The sequence below is a fragment of the Aptenodytes forsteri genome, unplaced genomic scaffold, assembly GCF_000699145.1.
Source record: "Aptenodytes forsteri isolate BGI_AS27 unplaced genomic scaffold, ASM69914v1 Scaffold54, whole genome shotgun sequence".
NCBI lineage: Eukaryota > Metazoa > Chordata > Aves > Sphenisciformes > Spheniscidae > Aptenodytes > Aptenodytes forsteri.
Genome location: NW_008796044.1, coordinates 18,532,981 through 18,553,145, shown reverse-complemented (window position 1 = coordinate 18,553,145; position 20,165 = coordinate 18,532,981). Strand labels below are relative to the sequence as shown.

The window sequence follows — 20,165 nt, the reverse complement described above, 5'->3', positions numbered from 1 at the left end:
TGGGTCAACCCAGCTTTCAGCCATTTGCTCTGGCACCTGACATGCTTCCTGGCACAGATTCGCTATCTGCTGTCCTTCTCCCAGTGGTTTCCTCTGCCGCCCAGGCCTAAAGGACTAGTCATGCAGCTCAAGTTATGGTGCACAGCACATCAGCTACAGGGAAAAATGTGTCTGCCTGCATATTTGCTCTTCCAGTTTGGTTACATGAAACAATAGAGAGGTTGTTAATCATCAGAGACTGTTCTTTAAAAAAAGGGAAAAGGACAGACAAGGAAACACAATATGCTTATGCCATTAATTGCAAAGTATGCACACAGTGAAAAGGAAATTTCACGCAGAGGTCAACTATGCAACCATAAAACAAGGAGATACTGTCATCCTACATCCATCTTATTAAGGACAAACCTTTTATCCATTGTCAGTGTGTTAATCCATTAACACCACTCTAGAACATCAAGGTTTTAACCAAGCCCCAATTCTGTAATATCGTTTCCTTTTCCAAGAAAAACATCACTTTTAAAAAGAAATCCTTTTCCTATACTGCCTCAAGCCTTTTGAAGAGAGGGTTTTTAGGATAAGAGAAAGTTTCCAAGTTTGAAGAAAGGCCTGCTGTGTAAGAGGTCCAAGAGCGAAGCTGGTCCAGCACCCTAAGGGCCATCATTTGCCCCGCTGTCAAAAATGTGCCCTCAGTGCAGCCAGACTGGGCTGGCCCAGCCCGCAGAGACCCCTCGGGGTCTTGGCACGGCAAAGGTCATTCCTGCCCAGCTTGGCTTTACGGATATTAATATTCCACTCTTTCCAAAGTAGCCTTGAAAATATGCAGGGCTTAAAGCACAAGGATGCATTTTAAGACTAAGCTTCATATGCAAGTCAGTTGACAGACCAACCTTCTTCCTTGTGAAAGGGTGCTGAATTTTAAAGAGGTTCTTCCTATTCATTATACCCAAGTCTCCATTGATTACTGACAAAAATAAAGTTACAGATTGTTCAGACAGGAGCATGTTTCCCCTGCACCATCCTCCTGTAACTCCACCACACTGTTACACTGTCAATTCATCTTTACAGCACTGCAGAAAATTATAAATCCAACCACTTCTGCCAAGGGGTGGAGGCAGTGGAGGCCCTACGCTCCCTGGCACTCCCCATGCACAGCGTGCTCTCGGAGCTGCCTGGTTCTGGTGCACAAGCTCTGCAACCCAGTCCAGAACAGAAGAGCTCAGCACATAGAAAACCTCAGCACGGCTGGGGGGACCTCCAGTAACCCCCACAGCTACTGGGTTGCTCCATCCCTGGATCTGTGTTCAGACAACAAAGATCTTCGAAGCTCTGTACAGAGCTGCTCTTCCAGCAGAAGCTATGAAGCCACCCCTGTTGTCCCAGGTCCGCCCGGCAGCCTGAGCCCACCGCTGCCCACGGTCCTTGGGCAGAAGCACCGGTCTGCAGATGCAGCCAGCATGGTGACCACAGCTGTTTCTCCTTCAAGAGGTTTGAATCCAGCACAGGCAACCGTCCCACTGCTGCCTGCCAACCATGCAAAGCCTTTGGCTGCAAGCATCTCCCCCAGGTTCAGGGCTGCCCGCCTGCGCCAGCTGCACAGCAGCACGTCTGCTCTGCCGGGGCAGAGGACCAAAGGGACAGTGAGCGTGCAGAGGGGGAAACACCTCACTTGGTTGTGTAAAGGACTAAAAATAATTCCCCATAGGATTTGTATGGCAAAGGACAAAAGTCATGAAATAGTTGCGAGATCTCCACAGCAATGCCCTCTGCCCTACCCCAGGCTCGCTGCTTGCAGCACACAGATGGGCATCATCGGGGGCACAGGCTGCACAGAGGTTCAGGACGTGCAGGACTGGTGTGCCCGGGGCAGATGCACAGCGCCGAGACCTGCGGCTGCAGCCAAGTCTGTCCCGGGAGAAGTGCTGGGAGAGGTGGGCGCCAGGCTGGGAGCACACGGCCTTCAAAGACCTCTTCCAAACAACTGCCAAGTGCTGGATTTGAAGAGAGGCAGGTATATCTTTCTCCCCCTCCCAAAATCCTCTCTCTTGCATGTCTGTGCACAATTCCCGCACAAAGGTTTGCTGCAGGCTGCCTCACCACAGCCACATGGGTGAGCGCCAGGTGCCGGCTCAGCATGGGATGCAGCGCCGAGACATGGGGCTCTGACGCTTGTGCCAGCGTTAAGTGCAAAGGGACAGCGTGGTTACACCTCGCAGGGTAACAACATTTAGCAGACAGCCCGTGAGAGGCTGAGAACAGGCAGTTCTGCAGACACACACATCGCCCAGGACAGAGCCAGATGATAAAATACCATTAAATAAGTGTATTTATATATGCACACACACCATTTCCCTGTTGTTAACACACTCTGGAGAAAACAGACCTAAACCCAGAAAGCTTCTCATGAAGTAAAAAGCTTCTTTCACTTTTCAGTATTAGTCACTGACAAAGGGTAGGAAATTTGAGAGAAGAAAGCATTTGCTGAGAGGTGAAGGGCTCATGTCCCAAGTACCACCTGTGGGAACAGGTTCAGTTATAAAACTCACAAAACTGGGGCTAGTGACTAACTTGGAGACAAATCCCTACCCTGCAGCACTGCAATCTTTTTAACATCATGCTCTCACTAATTATTCCCATTTGATTGTATCTTCAGAGCCAAAATATCTTTACTAGAAATTTCAGAAGTGATGTTAATAGTAAAAAAATATATATTAACCTAACACAAAATTTGCAGACCTTGATGTCTTCAATTTAGTTTTCTAAATTCATACTGTAGATGGTCAAATATCCTGAACAAAAACAGATCATACCTTTTTTAGTGGAAGCTACTGCTGCTTAATTTCTGCAGAATCACTGCTATTTGGAGGCTCAAACAAGGCCTTTATGACCTATTATTGAAAAATTCTGAGATTCATCTGTAATTAATCCGGAAGCATAAATTTTATAAAAGCACAACAGAAATTGCAATTTATTATTATTTTGAAATTTTCCTGCAAAGTTAAAATCCCCCCCAGAACACTTGCACCATGCTTAATTATTGACTCAGTATTTAAGACAATTTCTCAAAGAACAAGTTAATTCTTCCTGGTGAAATATTTCACCAAATATACACTACGTTTTGCAGAGGAAACAGTTTTATACAGACCATTAAGAGGCCTGCGATGTTCAAGGGTGTGCTAGCTAGAACAGACAGCCCAGGAAACAACGCCAAGCCGCCCTGCTCCCTCGCTGCCGGTGGGACGAGCTGGAGGGTAACTCGCTTTACATCCTACCTGCAGCCACAGCTGATGATTGCTTTCTCCTCGATTCATGTCTCCAACGTCACGTGGACCAAACTATGGGCAGAAGAAGTAATGCAGACCGCTGTACCCACCCCAGTCCCCCCTCAAACTTCAAATCAAAGTAGTCATTACTACATATAAATACCTACATTGGAGCTGCAGGTAATAAAAACATAAGCTGTGGATTTTCATAATCAAAAATCCTCCAAGAGCCACCATCTATAGCCTAAAATACTTCTACAGACACCATTCATGGCCTGATGCCATCTTCTGCTCGCACACAGGTAAACCAAGAAGAATCCAATCCGTCAGTTTTCCAACCTGATCCTAAATGAACTGCACACATAAGCATGCAAAGAGCAAACAGGTATGTGGGTTGTTTGGGATGAAACTGGATTGTGGGAAAAGAAAAGGAAAAGGAAGTAGCTGGGGGTTTGGAAGAGGAACTAAGAAAATATGATGTTGAGTAATTTTATGTTTATTTCCTCATTTCAGGGTTCACACTGGCTGGCCATGACATTTATTAACCTCCACAATAAATAAACTGTGCTTCCACACAGCATTTGCATGTATGCGCACATCCTTTATATGAATACACTACAGTTCATATACAAAGCAGTTTTTAATTTAAAATTCGAAGTGGCCCAACCTAAGCTGCATCCCTTAGAGGCTGCACGGTGTTCAGCACAGTTCCCAAAAATCTGTCAGGTTCCAAGATCGGCACAAAATTCTGCCCAAATCTAGAGGAAAGAATTGCCTAGCTTCTCAGAGGTGGGAGGTGGCAGTGATTTATAGAAAGCCTTAACCAACAGGGCCAGCAGTCCTGTTTTGCAGTCACAGACAGAGGGATCTCCATTTGAGAAGGAACCCACCATTTCAATCATCTAGTTCATGCCCTGGCATGGAAGATTCCACCTTACGCGCCTTTTACTAGTGCTGGGACCTACCCTTCAACCCAGACTTTCCATTTAGACTAAAACTACTGTCAAAATGGGCCAGTCCTGCCAGATTTCCTTGGTCTCCCTGGAGGAGCGCAGTGTTTGTAAAGCCCTGAGCAATAGGAGGAAATGCTGCAGTGTTATGCAATTTCCTTGTGATTCATATTCAGAAATCCTCAAAACAACCATGAACGAGTTTTTCAACTTTCAGCTCAGAAGATGCACAAGCCAAAAGAGTATAAATAGAAATCGTTATATTCCCTCAGAACTGGTAGTCCAACTGGCTTGCCAGCCACCCAAGGACAGGTTGTGAAGACATGGGCAGGAGGAGCACAGATATTTTACACGGGTGTTTTGCAACCTTTTAATAAAGGAAAAGGGAAAATGGGGTGGAAAACAGCATGCAGATGGGAGTCCAGCCACTCAGATTGACTCAGATGGTGCTAGGCAGGTGGTGGTTGCCGCACCCTGAAGCTGCAAAGCAGCCGCTGCATGAGGGCTCGCTCAGCCCAGCAGCAGGAACCGCATGCTGGGACTCTTACACGTCCCTTTTCCTACCCGTTCAATTGCCCTACATGAGAGGGACAACAGAAGATCCACTTGGACCAAGTCTTTTCTCTTAATGTCTTTCTCACTTGGACACCAACGATGCACCTGATCACTTCCCCGCAGCCCAGACCCTAATGTCCTCGTCCCCTTCAGAGCACAACAGAAACTGAAACACATCAAGATCAGTCCTGGAGAATTTGTTTCCAATCCTACACAAGGAGTTGGAAGCCTGAGAAGCAGCAACCGTTAAGGAAAAGGTTTATGAAAATTATCCTGCAATGCCTAGGCAAAAATCCTTTCAGGATAATGTTGCACAGTGCTCAGGTGCTCTTAGGAGAAGGCCAGAGAAGACTAACTCTTGCATTCGCTTACAGCTGTGGCAGCACACAAAAATCCCCTCTGATGAACTGTAGTGAAGGCACTGTAAATGACAACAAACAGGTTTTACATGGACATCTTGGGTAACTCTCAGTGATTTCAAGAGAGCAAAACTTCAGTGAATTATTGAGCACATTCAGTTTAAAAGATAATAAGGCATTGTTTTGTTTCTACTGTTTTTAACGCCAAATATTCCATTATTTCCACAGCAATTCAAGAGAAGAAGAAAGTGAAAAAACAGCATTTTCAAGCCTAATTTTAGCATATATGGGTGGCAAGTTTTCTCTGACTGCAAAGACTATAAGGAGCTACCTCCTCACTTCCTCAAACTGCTGTTGAATGCAAGCACTTTCAGGGACTTCTGAGAAAGGCCAATCTGTGGATTATCCATTTCTTCTGGCCAGGCATGTTGGCGCTCACTTTTCTTCTCATGTGGCTATTACTGCATTGCTGTCTTTTCCATGTTACTGCCAAAACTGGCCTTCATGAAGACAGGCAGCCTACAGTTCTCCGTACCTCCCCTCATTTGGTCACACAGACCATGAGCACCTTTCCCTTGGGAGTGATGTCGGAGAGGCTGGCTCTTTGCTTTCCCACGCCACAGGAGGAAAGAGGGGAGAAGGCGATGCCCGGTAGATGGATGGCAGCTTGCCCCAGAGAGCCCCAGAAGTTGCTCTGAAAAAATGGCACTCCCCAGGCGAGTGTTTCCCTTGCCAGGAACACTTTGTGCATTGTTTTGCTGCTCTTGCTGTCACAGTGATGCTCCTGACATGCCATTTCACTTGCCCTCGTACAAGCAGGCAGGTACACCGGCAGGTACCAGAGCCACAAAGCACGCCAAATGCCCCACGTCCTCGTGCCTGCGTGTCCATGGGAGGTCGTGGTGCCCCTGCTCAGCCCCGCAGGCAGCAGCTTGACACTGTGGTTTCACAGCTGGCTTCGGTTTATCTAACACCATCCTGCAGCTGAAGGGAACCATCTCGCCCTCCACACGCTCACAGCCACGCTCTCCCACTGCTGCTAGCAAAGACAGCGGTAGCACCTACACAGCTGCACAGGGAGTCTCATTCAGCTGAAAATTAACCCAGCAAGCCAGTTATTAGTATTATTATTACTTGACAGTCTGCAGCCAGACCAGGTTCACAGCTTGGGCACACAAACATTTGGTCCAGCACCAGAGAAACAGAGAATGAACAGTCAAGGATGGAGAGGCGGATAGGCTCCCCACTTCCCATAGCTGCCCAGACATGGATCGAACTGTGTATGGAAGCACACCCTGAGCCAGCTCTGGCCCTCGGAGACAGAGAGCACCTCTCCAACCCTGCTGTCGTACCCAAAACCTGCCTACTGATGCTCAGATTGTACATGATTAGGTGCAACACCACGACACCCCTGAAAGGCAGGGACTATTTGCTTGGCTGCAGGTTCCCACTGCGCTACTCAGCCCCATCTCCGCAGAGAGCCATCTCCCAGGGTGTGCACAGGAATGCCCAGAGCTGGGCCAGAGCCTCCGGGCACCTGGGGCTCCCTTCATGAGATGGGGTGGGCATGCCTGGGGAGGGGAGGACACCGTATACCCTGCCCCTTGCAGCAACAGGGAAGGGGGAAAGAGGAAGGAAGGAAAGAAAGAAGAAAAAGAAAAGAGCAAGATCGGCACAGGTCCATATCATGCCAGGCAGGATCCTCTGCACCTGACGCCCAAGCAAGCTTGGCACACCATTGCAGAGCTGCTATGTTGGGACACAGTCCAGTAGCAGGATGCCAGCAAAGTACAGAGCAGGAAGGCTCATGTACAAAAAAGCGTATTTCCTTGTTAAAAGCAGGACACCTGGCAACCTTGATGAAATCAGCCCTTGTTTCTGGCTCTGCCTTATCAACCCTGTTCTATTTTTGTCCGAGAGCCAGGTTTTCATACTACAAGCAGGATTTTCAGAGCTAGACTACACTGTGTTGTGGCTAGAAATAACCTTCCTTGCTCTCTGAGCCAGAACGATATAGATAGGAGTAAGATCTTTCCCAGCCCACATCCCTGCAAACCTCCCTGCAGGGGGAGGGGAGGAAAAAATATGCCTTGCTTCCCAAGCGAGACTTGGCAGGGCAGCAGAAACCTGCTGTGAAATGCTGGTTTATGTCATTCAAACAAGGGCTGTTCATTTGGAAGAGGGTGGCCCAGGGTCCCTGGCAGCTCCTTCCTTCCTCCCTCCCTCCCTCCCTTCCTCCCTCCCTCCTTCCCTCCTTCTTTCCTTCCTCCCTTTCCTCCCTCCCTCCCAACCTACTGTTCAGCACCGAACTAATGCATTGCAGTCAGAGCCACCCCCCCACCTCACTTCCCTCCTTCTCTCTCCCCCTCCTTCCTTCCAACATAAATTTCAGCTCAGAACTTACACCAATGCCTGAGCCTGACTAAACGCAAAAAAGAAAAAAAAAAAAAAAAAAAAAATCTATCAAAAGTGAAGCATCTGGGGGCTTGAATCCTCTACACGGGTCTTGCTCTTCTGTCTCTCCAAGCTGAACTAAGTGATGGTTCTAATTAAAAACAAGCCCACGTTTTATTACAAGTGCAGGCATTCCCAAGAGCCTCCAAAGCCGAAGCCGACCAGGCTACCCGCCAGCCATCTGGACTGCTTAGCTCAGCGCAGTTATATAACCCACCGTCTTTGTCACCCAAGGAAAAAATTACCTGGGTCAACCTAAGGAAAAAATTACCTGGGTCAAGCTATCAACCTACCATGTCTAAATGTTAACAGGAAATCAAGCAGCAGACAGTTTGGGGGAAAAAATAAGGGGGTAGGCGGAAGCAACGGGGAAAAAAGCATGTTAGATATACAGCAGTCTCTAGAATAATGTAATTAAAGGTCAACTGGTTTAAAAAAATACATTTTTGGAATAACTAAAGCGCTTAAAGTTTCACAGAGCAGCATTTTTAAGCAAGTCCAGCAGAGCAGATTTGTTCAGATCACTTAAGTGACTGATTAAAAGTGAAAACTTCTACTAGTCTAACAGCTTCCCGTAAGTTTTCTAGGATGCTTGAGCAACAACTTGCACATCCCCCTCCGCCAGCTATCTGCGCTGGAGTCCAGCCAGCTTCTCGCTCTCCCTCTCTCCCACAAGCACACACGCCCTTCCTCCTTTCAACATCTACTGACGAACAAGGAGTCTGAACACATCAAAACCAACCTAATTTTAAATGACAGTGTCATCTTTATTTTTAAAATAACTGTAACACAGACACGCCTCACATTCCTCCTCTGTGAAAAGAGGTTTTACACTGCCCAGTTGTTCTGAACAATGGCTGGTGGTTTAATGCCAAGACTGTAACATCTTTGAGGTGAGACCACTTTTAATCCTCGGTTTGCACAGCTGCTCGTGGGGGACACTGCGTCGGCTGCGGGGACGCCCAGGCTCTGGGAAAGTCAGCAGAAAGGGGACCACGATCCCACCCTCACCGACCCTGCCCTCCGCACCCAGGGAGACCTCTGCGAGCCCCGGGAGGCTGCAGAGGTGGCTTCCTGGAGCAGTCCTGGGATGCAGCGCAGGGCTCACAGTGCCCCTTCGCCTCCCTGGTGCTGGGAGCCAGCCCGATGGAGACTTAAATGGTCTCAGTGCCCCTCTCCAAAACTGCAGCAGGACATTTACCCCTTTCCAGACACGATCTGAAATTCCACAATGCTAATAACCTCCCTAGGAAACTACTCACCCCCAGCACGTACACAGCACCATGAGCAGGCACAGCACTCGTGAGGAGCATTTCTACCACATGGCATCCGACAAACACTGGTCGAGAGACAGCGTGGGGCACGTCCACCCTGCACGCTGCTGCAGCCTGAGCCCAGCGCAGAAGCTGCCCTTCTCGGCAGTGCTGTGCCTGCAGCCTGCCTCCTCCTGCCAGAGCCCAGCCCAGCTCCCCGGCTCCACACAGGCACAGTGCTGCAGGGGGTCTGCCAGGAACGGCAAACCGAGGGTGGCACGGGAGAGAGACCAGAAGTACAGAAATAAGATGATTAAAATGTCTGGAGTTTCGAAGGGCAGACTTTCTTCTGATGCTGCAGCCAGGAGAAGGAAAAAGCCTGGGACAGGGACCGTGGTGGGACCGCAGCAGGACAGTAAATCACTGCTTAAAATGAAATGCAAGGACCAGTAAAGGAGGAAACAAAGAAAGAGGCTAGTTTTGCAACTGACTGTACAATGAACCACTTTAATTTTTAATTTAGAGTAGAGAAAACTAATAGTCTATTCAAATTGGCAGAGATGACTGTACAATGAACCACTTTAATTTTTAATTTAGAGAAAACTAATAGTCTATTCAAATTGCCAGAGAAGTTTGTTCTACTAACATGGAGCTATTCCCTGAATTTCTACGTGTTCCATGAATTGTCTACTCAAATAATTCTAAGTAGAGGTGATATAAGCGCAGAGAGAAAAGGAAAGCGAACATACTCTCTTTGGTCTTTCATTCCAGTGGAGTGCATTGTGCCTCCCCACAGAGGCTGCCAGCACAGCTGGACAGATGCAGCTGGAGGGTGGACAGCCAGGTTCACACCAAAGCAGTGTAACGAAATCACTTGATGCAACCACTCTGCAACCTTTTCTTAAGCTGTTTCGCCTGTCCGGGTCCAGACTTACAGACAAGTTACCACATGTCAGCTGATCTATCCCGTTCGCGCACACACTGCACTCGTCGCCAGCGCGCTGCAATTCAAGTTCGATTAACAATCTTTCCCCAGGGACTCTGCAAACTCAAATCACCTCTCAACACCACGCTCACCTCCTGGCCTGAACCAAAGTAAAAGAAAAACACGTGCTGCAGCAGAGTTGGTGGGTGTCCCACATAAAAGATGTGTTGTACGACGTCCTGTGGATCTGTGACCGGACCTACACTCAAATCCCCAGCCCTCACTCCTCTGCGAGTTTGCCTCAGTGGGTATCAGCAGCAAGATAATACGAGAGGAGACGGGCAGCTGCCAACGCTTCCCCAGCAGGACCAACATCTTCTCCCAAAGGGAGAGCGAAACCCAACTCATGTCATGGGACCAACCATCCTAGTCTCCAAGTAAAGCCCAACTTTCGTAGCCAATTTGCACAGCACAGACCACAACGAAGAGTGCTGTGGCAAAGCTGGCTACAGCAAAGAATGCATTAAAGAAATGACGAGGCATTGATGCACAAGAGATGAAAACCAGGGACAGGAGCCACTGCTCTGCTCCTGGATGTCCCCAACAATAGAGCTAGAAGAAAGAGAAAAGGTCACAAACTTTCCGAAAGTAGGTGGGATAGCACTTTTAGGTAAAAGCAGTCCAGAGGGCTTTCTTCTCTTTTTAAGATGATCTAGAATGCTCCTCTCAGTATTTTTCTCTTTATGACTCAAACAGCTTCTTAAGCAAAGGACAAAAAAACTGTCAGCCTGAAGCAACAGTGATTCTGGCTGGGTAAGCTATCAACCAGCATTTGCTGGAACCATAAATAAAAGCCTGAAGTCAAGGCTTAGGACCTCACTGGCTTAAGTGCTTTAGAAACAAAATAAAAGCTTATAAACTCAATGTAAAGTTAGTACTATTATAGGCTTAAAATAGGTTACAAAACAGGAGAGGGAGAAGAAGGGAACAGCGGTAAGAGCATGTGATACAAAAACTTAACACGGAACATGACAAATTATCGTTCGGTCTGAAAGCTCAGGCTGATTCTCTGAGGATCCCCTTCTACCACCTTATCCCCAAAAAAGGACAAAGCAGTTTTTTGGGCAAAAATCTTGAACTGTGGGGCGAAAAAAAAGCCAAGCAGGAGCTCCACTGGGCCAGGTTTTGCTGCCAAGCCGGCAGTGGGGCTCGCCATCGCTGCAGCTGCACGAGATGTACCTCCACTGAGACAGAGGTGCTACTCTCAGAGGCAGTTCAGATGCTCCCAGGCGGTGCGAGAGCACGGGCAAGACTGCAGCTTCGATTCAGGGAAAGTTCACTAGGTTGTCTGGGTCGGGGAACAGATTAGAGGTGAAGGAAAAAAGCAAACAATAGAAACTTAGAGATTGAGAGGGGTCAGAGTGGGGAAGAAACGTTCTGCTCAGCAAAGACAGAGAGACAGGGAGATGGAGAAGCAGCAACTGGAATGAGTCAGGTCATGGAAAACAGAACAGAAAGAAAGAATTTGCCATAAGCAAACAAACCCAGACAGGACGAAGGCCATGAAAAAACGTCAAGATAAAGCATACACAAATAACCATCTTTCTCTGGAAAGCCCACAGAAACACACGCCTGTGGGATCGAGGGGGTAAAAAGATCAGCATGGAAAAGGCTGTGAGGAAACAAGCTGAAGCGACAGACACGGACCAAGCCCCTGAGAGCACCAGAAGAGCAAACGCGATGATCACTCCAACATCTCACCCACAGGCTCTCCCGTGCAAAGAGAAAACAGCCAAAGACCACCATCTGTAGTCAAAGATGTTCTGGGTGAAGATTTTTCTAGCGTCTCTAATATTTCACTTTTCTCAGTGACTACCGATTCACAGCCAGCGCTCTCAGAGAAAAGTGCTGCTGACATTATCACTAACTGGAGTGGTTGGTGCCCGAGTCCCGCCTGATGCTGGTGCAGCAGCTGTAAACACTGCATCCTAAGCACAAATCGCTGGTCCCTGTCTCCATCCAAGAGGGTTTTTCAAGCTCTGCTGGAAACACTTAGCTACAGGACTAATGAGTGCAGTACCAAAACCAATACAGAAGAAGAAAGGGAACTCCGAAGAGTCGGGAGATGAAACGAATTAAAACGATAAAGCAGATCTGCAGCTTCTAGTGAGTCCCAGCACAATACGAGCACGTTGGGAAGGCGTGCGGTTGGTGCCCAACCATCCCCTGTGGCGGCACGGGTGTTGGGACTGAAGTCCTTCAAGTTAATTTATTTTTTGAATGAGCCAAAATGACAGGAATGCCGAGGTTGAAAGCACTGGATTGAGTTCAAAAGACATCATTTCCACTGGGAAATTAATCTCTCACCGTTTTGTATAATTAGACAAGGAAAATGAAAAACAATTTCAGAAAGAATTCCCAGAAGCAATACCCGAGGAGGAGGCGGGAGGCAAGGGTGCTGCGTGTTGGACAGGAATGCAAGGCTGGGCTTTGTTGTTACGCTGGGGTTTGCTACAAAAACACAACACTGCATTTCCAGAGCAGCAGTGCCGAACGAGCTCCAGCACCGGCAAACAGCTGTCAGATGGGGAGCGCAGCCGAGGGGCCAGGACCAGGACCACGGCAGTTGGAGTTTCAGACGTGTTCCCCGGCACGCTGCACTGGTGGGCATCATCCACCGCCGTCGGCCTCGGCGGTGCACGTCCGGAGCTGCTGAAGGGCCGCCGCGCAGCCCATGCGGAGGAACTGCTGAAGACCCTGAGGGGGGAAACGCTACAGGGAAGGCTCCTGCCCCGCCGTCGCCAGGCCGGTGGTGGGGTGGAGAGCTGCTGACTAGCAGCCACGTTGCCAGCTATTTCACTTCTGTTCCTTTCACCAAACCAAATCAACGACCACCATGGGCTGGCTCTGAGGAAGGCGCAGGCCCTACCACAGCAGGGCACCCCGGCATCCGCTGCAGGGACCCCAGGAAGGGCCCCCAGGACACCCCAGGCCTAAACCAGAGTGACACGAGATGGTGGCAGTGGTCACTATGGAAACGCCCAGCCTCAGGCCTGGAGGCCATGAAGGGACAGGGAGGGGGGAAGGACCCCCATGGCTCAGGAGGGAGGGAGAAGCCGAGAGACCTTACAAGTTTTGAAGGTCGGCACTCACCTCCCCTCCGTTTACTGTGATTAAACACTGCCTGCCCCCAAAATTATCAGCTGCTCGTTTTGGGGCAGCAGGAGAAGAAAGACAGAGGAACAGAGGAGGGAAGCAGCTCTAATTTTGGGCTGTGCCGGGTTTTGGGGACAACACTGGGGAGCAAGGCCTTTCCCCACCCCATGCAGCACAAACGGCCCTGGCTGAGCACAGGAGCCGGGTGACAGGCACGGGCAGCCCGGCTCCGGGGGGCACATCGCTCCCCCAAACCCACAGCCCCCCAGGGCGGGTGGGCGAGGGCAGCCCCAGACACCCCGCAGAGCCCCTGGGGACGCAGGGGGGCTGCCCTAGCCCTGCTGGGGCACAAGTGCAATGAGCAGGCTGGTCTCGGCTGGTCTCAGCTTGCCATCTAGTGGAGAGCGGCCGTATGGCCTCCCCCCACGCCTCCCTGCTCCATTTTGTGCTGCCCACACACTCACGGCACTGGGGGACGAGCATGATGAGCCTGACCTTCGCTCCCAACGCAGCGCAGAGGTGACACCAAACACCCAAGATGCAACATTGCCCGGTCACCCAGTGCCAGGGTGGCCGCCACAGCCCCAGCGAGGGTCAGGGTGGCCCTCACAGCCACAGAGCCGAGGAGGAGCTGGGCTCTGCTGAGCTGAGTCATGGCCGGGAGCCTGGAGGCGGCTGCAGAAAGGGAATAGAGTCCTTCACACCCACCGTGATATGTCTGATCACCCCGAGCTCCTGCTGGCTGCAAGCAAGAGCCCTCAGCACCCTGCAAAATCGGGCAGTACCAGACACCCCGCTGCCAAGGAAAGGCTCTGGGTGCTTGTGCAGGTTCACAGGCACTCAGACACGCTGACCTCATCTGGCGCTTAATTTCATTAGGCTAATAAACAACAGACCCACCGTAAACTCCAACCCATGACCCATAGCTACAGGTGGGAGCCAAGTCTTGACTGAAGGCTAAGAGTTTGGTTTGGGCTCAGATGGAGGAAGATAAATTAAGAACAAGATGGATAAAGCATGCTGCTGAAGTGGCAGCCAGGAGTGGGCGCAGGGTGCTCCTTGCCCAAGCAAAGGAGTGGCACATCTATGCAGAAGAATGCTTTCAGCAAAGAGCTTCTGGTGCCTGCAGATCTTCGGCACCTAGGGAAGGCCTAAGAGAGTCTAAGTGTCTCCATAACATCTCAAAAATCATTTAAGAGACTTTGTGGGTCTTGCCCTCTGGGCGTCCATTAATTCAGCTGTAACTACTTCGGAACTTCGCCAGTTCCCAGCACTGACAAACAGCATTGCATTTCCAGCCAGGCCCAGCCCCTGGTTGGGAACATGAACACGGCGTCTCAGCACCCGGCACAAAACCCAGACACCACAGCTACCACTCGACTGTCCCCCACGGCCCTCAGCTTCATGTGGCTCAATGGCCGTGCAGCCCAGTGTCCTCACATGGAGGAGCAAACACGAACTGGACACGACTAAACCTGGGTGGGTGGGAAACCCTGGGAAGGTTTCTAGACTTCAGAGCGGTGAGGTCCTGAAAGAGCCTTCCAGAATGGGAGCAGAAACCTTATTTGCTTTCTGGAGGATGGAGCTTCACCACCCAAGGACTAAGTCACGTGAGTGCCAAGAGGAACAGGGCCCTTCCAGTACAACAGGTCCAACCCCTGGGAGGTCCCAGGACAAAACCCGCCAGCTTCTGCAGTGCTGCCTTTCCATTCAGTGACCAGCCTCAAGCCTCCCGAAGCATGCAAGGGACTTTGTTCTTGCCTTTGCAAACTTGCAGATTATGTTAAAAAACTGAAGAGAGGGTAAGGGGAGCAGAGAAGGAAAGGAGAAAGCACTGCTGATGTGTCTCCATTTCAGTGTCCTCCCTCCCTTCCCTGCAAGGGCATGAGACCGACTGCTCGTCCCCAGCCTGTGGTGCACTCGGCTGTACAGCACTAACAAAACCAACTCCAATATGAAATGCTGGCTGTATTTTTATAGACTTGTATTGCTTTAAAGAACAAAAAAGAAAAACAAAAGAAATCGAGCAAAGGGCAGCATGATGCGAGTGCCAGAACAGCACTGCTCAGATCCCATCCATGTCTTATTTCCTCTGACAGGATCACCGCCTGTTGAATTTGCCATTTAACACTAACTTCTCCATCACCACTCAAGGTTATGGACAACGGATTAATACAGCTCAACAGGGATATGATCTAACATGTTTCATATCCTTAACTCTCTACATGCCCTTACATTGTGAGGCTCGCTTTCCTGGAGAAACGCTTTCATGTCCCAAACGCTTCAAACCCAGTAGCCCACTTCTGCCCTCACTGATGTGAGAATGATTTCTAAGATTACCGACCTGCTCGAAAGGTAATAACAGGAACCGCTGACACCAACATCTCTCTTTTGGCTGGCATGCTCGCTGCAGACTTGGCAAGCAAAGCCACAACCTTGCTAAAATGCTTATCTTGTTCAGTTCTTTGCCGCAAAGCAAACAGCCTAATTTGCGCCTCTCTTAATCCTGCAGCCTACCACAGCCACCGCTATGAGCCAACACAGCTTTTATTCTCGACTTAGGCTCCAACGAAGTTTCAGAATCACTCTGGGCAGCACCATATACATTTGCAAACTGCATCACCAGAGGAGAAAAAACATAGGAAACATCCTGAATATCCCAACAAAAATGAATGCAACTGCTCTGTTACAGAGTTAGTATTTTCTCCTATTTCCAGCCTCTGTGACATAAAGAAAACCCAAAGTCAACACGGGGTTTTTAGCCAAATTAATAACAAGTGGTAAGAGTTAACAGACTGATGATAGCTATCTGGAGACTGCTTTGACTGTAAGATATATAATAAATCTTTTCAAGTTGTGACAAATGTCTTGGCTAATGCAGTGCACATTCTATGTTTAGACCTTACTAAAATGTAATACAACATTTGGTTTTAGCTTTTTAATTATAATTAAGAAACAAACTCCAGTCCACTTCAATCTCTCCACAGCCTGAATTTGCACATGGAATTACTGTCCCCACTGTGCCAAACTTTCCCACACTCAATATTCCAATCAAAGGAAAACCAGACATTCTTTCCAGTAGGGGTTTTTTTGCTTACAAAAATATAGTCAAAGCATAGAATGGATGTTTCTAGGAGCCCAAAGGTTAAATCTTTGTCTCTTGCTCAAGGAAATCTCTGCAGAGTAGGTAACATCGCACACCCTGGTGTTGCAAGATAAGAACCCAAACGGAACAGACCAACAACTCCCCTTCTGATGGATCGAGGAGGATAACTGAGGACAAGGAGCTACTTTGTCTGTCAACACGCACCATCTTCATCAGTAAAATGCCTCCTGGATCCATTTCCATACAGGCTTCATTCCCATGGCTCCCGCACCACACCTGGAAGGCCAGGTTTAAACGCCATTAGCATTTAAGTGCCATGAGGTATTGCATAAATGCGCAGCAACAATCCTTGACGTGCTGGATTAGCAAACTACCCTAAGCTGATGGGCATGATAGGGAAGAATAGAAATACACAGGCAGCAGCACGAAGACCTGTGTGTTTTTGAAGGAGTTCACGTAACCAGATTCTGAAACAGGATAATCCAGGCTGTCCTGCATTGGTTACTTCATAGCACCTTTTGCATCTATAGCACTTTACAAGCACACAAAATCTCTGGCTGCTCTTCTGCAACCCAATCCTAACAGACTGGCTCTGCTGTTGTGCCAAATCCTGGTAAATTCAGCAGGTCAAAATGCAACTGGATGACCATATTCATGCAGCTCCAGTTGCAGGTGACTGGGTTTCGCGCCCTTGCAAAAACAGTTCTTAGTGGAGGTGAGGCAGTGGGAAGTAGGTGAGCAGGCTGAAGGAGGACAAGGCTTGATTCAGACTAGGAGAAAGAATGCACATTTTGTTTCTAATGAAATTGAAAATATTATCCTGTCTCCAGGTGCCACCAGAATCAAGGTAGGGGTTACTTTAGGAGGGAACAAGACAGCTTGCACCCTGGAGCTGGAGAGGTTGGTATGTCTTCCCACTAAAACTGCCCCAGGGCAGGGCCACCCGGGTCAAGAGGCAAGGTGGAGGAGCAGGCTGGCTCTCCCAAACAAGGGTCCCTTTTCAACACAATAGAAAAAGGGAACAGAGGCTGTCCTGTGCACATAATTCAGTCCTTTTTTGTCTCTGTGCCTGCACGTCCCACAATGCCTGTTCTTGGAAATGGTATGTCTGCAGGTGTAACTGAGCATTTTTGTCTCAGAAGCACAATTTTGCTGCAGGGAGGAAACCAATGTGGCAGAGAGCTGTGATGACCATCAGAGGTAGGTCCAAGCTACACAGCACATGCCCTGTTAGGGAGCAGGGTTTATTCAGCTTGGAGAAGGAAAAGTTTTGTGGGGACCTGACGGCACCCTTCCTACGAGGAAGGCATCAGAAAAAAAGAGCCAGGCTCCTCACAGCGGTGCATGGCGGGAAGACAAGAGACAATAGGTATAAATTGAAACAGGAGAGGTTCAGACTGGGTATCAGGAGAAACTCTTCCAGGAGGATGGTGAAGCCGCCGAGCTGGAGCCCAGAGAGGCTGAGCAGTCGCCTTCCTCAGATGTTTTCAGCACCCAACCGCACAGTGCCCCGAGTAATCTGCTGTGAGCAGGAGATTGGACTAGAAACCTCCCGAGGTCCTGTCCTACCTGAATTACCCAAAGGATCTATGATTCCAGGCTGAGACCTCGCTGTAATCCACAACGAAATGCTTTACCTGAAATACACAGCAGCACCCTCACACACACACAGCCTTCCCGACCTCCAAACCACTGCACGTTTCAAAAGCAAGTTGCTTGACTAAGCCCAGCAAGTGCTTTCCAGCATTCACTGAACAGCCTGCATGTATCCACGTCTCACCTGGCTTTAATGAACATTTTTTCTGACAAACAAGGGCCTCTTCGTGGATTTGGAAGGAATCTGCTCAAATCAATACCAGTCTGTGGCAGCGGGGCTGTGCTGGGATGGGACACTCTGCTCCCCGCATGAACTCTCCTCCAACTGCCAGAGCCTGACTCAAGCCCAGAAGCAGACACCTACCCAAAAATGTATGGACTGTCCCGTAACAGCCCTGGCTGCTCTCGCTATCCGCAAAGTTTCTCTTCGTATCCTGCTACACTTTTGGCCACGCCAAGGCACAGAGGCCCACAGCCTAGTCTCGCTCTGCATACAAAGGCTGCTCGGCGGTGCTGTGTTTGCCGTTTTGCTGGACACAGCCGCCACACCGAAACCAGGCAGGACCGCGCCGCCGACACACAGCGCCCGCACCAGCACTCCTCTGAGGGAACCCAGTCAGAACCAGCCAAAGCTTTTCGAGCTTGGCAGTAAAGTTTGTATACGCATCAAGAAATAAAAAACCAACAACTATGAGTTTTCTGAAAACCTTCATCAGCCTAGTCTCGCTCTGCATACAAAGGCTGCTCGGCGGTGCTGTGTTTGCCGTTCATTGCTGGACAGCCGCCACACCGAAACCAGGCAGGACCGCGCCGCCGACACACAGCGCCCGCACCAGCACTCCTCTGAGGGAACCCAGTCAGAACCAGCCAAAGCTTTTCGAGCTTGGCAGTAAAGTTTGTATACGCATCAAGAAATAAAAAACCAACAACTATGAGTTTTCTGAAAACCTTCATAATCCCTTCCAGAGGTGAGGAAGCCTGTGCAGCTTTGGCACGGCAGGAGCAAGCACAGCAGCGAGGAGGCTATCGCTGAGTACGGGGAACAGGGGCTACACTCCTCTGCTCACACGAAATCTGCAATCCTCTACAAGACCCAGAAACGGCTGCCAGATGAGCTGCAGGACTCAAAAAGCCCTGGAAATCTACAGCGTATTTTCTTCCACTGCTCTTTTTGCCATGTTTTCCTTTCAGCACAGCACAGCAGCGTGTTTGTGCTGGCCAAGCCTACCCTCCTCCTTTCCACCGCACCTTCAAGCACAGGAGATACAGTATTACCTCAAATATTTAACCAAGGGCTTAAACTATTCTCTTGGCAGAAGGCACAAGCTGCCCAACGGACACAGCTCTCGCACCGGCTGGCAGGCGCTGCGTGACAGGCTGCTTTGCAGCAAACAATCTGCCCCAGGCTACAAAAAACCTCTCCACAATTTTCTCCAACACTCTTTCACTAATATTTCTGCTCACCGGTTCCCGGCCATCCATTGCCTCCATCCACAGCCTTCGGTCCTCTTCTGAAAGTGCCTGCATGGTAATCACGCCGGGCCTGTGGAGATAAAGGGAATGCCGTAAATAAACTGCAGGATGGAACACAAAGATGACAAAGATAAATTTCCCATGAGAGAGTGCGAGAAAGAGGACAACCTTCTTCCTAGCCAAGCCCCAGCAGCACGGGGCTGAGCCCAGCCTGACCTCTCCAGGGATGTCCCTGCAGGTCCTAACCAGGACCAGCAAATGAGCAGAGGATATCTCTAACAATCAACACACATTTTCAGTGTTTTTAGTGTAAGAGAGCTGGATGCCAAATTCTTCCTCTGGCTTTCAGCCAAACAACTCACCTGCACTTGGGCTAAGCACGTCCATGCAATAGCAGGAGAAGGCAAGGAAGGCAACCGAGCAAGCAGGAGGCCCACGCATCCCAGCCCGCCACGTCCCACCACCACCCCAAGCACCAGCTCGCCCAGGGGGACCTTCCATTGTGTGAAGAATTTCATCCCTGACACATTCGTGCCAGTGTGGCTGCACCATTTCCCTGACCACATCCATACACTGATGTTATATGCGGTAATAGCAGCGATGCGATCCTGGTCCGTGTGCCCCTGCCAGCAGCCTTGTGAAGGGAGCGCTGCGAGGAATCCTGGGGTGCCCCAGGTGCTCACTCCTGCACCGGCTGGTCCTGCCACCCCCTGCCATTACACACACAACAACCCATGAGCTGCACTGTAAATCCAGCCTCCAAAAAATGCGTTTGCTTATTTATTTTAATGAGAAGGGGAAAGAACAGGCCCAAGTGCCTGCAAACAAAGCACAGGGAGCCAGGGGACAACACCAGTCCAGCCCTCGCCCTAGGGCCAATGCCACTTCCACCACTCCTAAGTGGACCCTAAGTCCACTCCTGGACTGCCCTTTCCATACAAGGAGTTAAAACTTAATTATCTAGCTCTGATAAGCACGACCACCAAGGTCATAATGGATTTAACACGGTGGAGAGTATTTGCACAAGTTCAGGTGTGGCTGCGTGTTTGCACAAGAGAGGAATGTGCCGCAGAGGGTG

The 20,165-nt window shown here is 49.6% G+C and overlaps 1 protein-coding gene across 1 annotated transcript in view; it reads right to left on the bottom strand.

The window, feature by feature from the left end:
• The window catches only part of ARHGAP26 (Rho GTPase activating protein 26), a 131,772-nt gene that overhangs the window by 91,839 nt on the left and 19,768 nt on the right, over positions 1 to 20,165 (bottom strand). Inside the window, exon 10 of the mRNA XM_009285955.2 lies at positions 19,079 to 19,157. Coding sequence (XP_009284230.1) covers positions 19,079 to 19,157 — 79 coding nt within the window. The remainder of the gene's footprint in view (positions 1 to 19,078; positions 19,158 to 20,165) is intronic.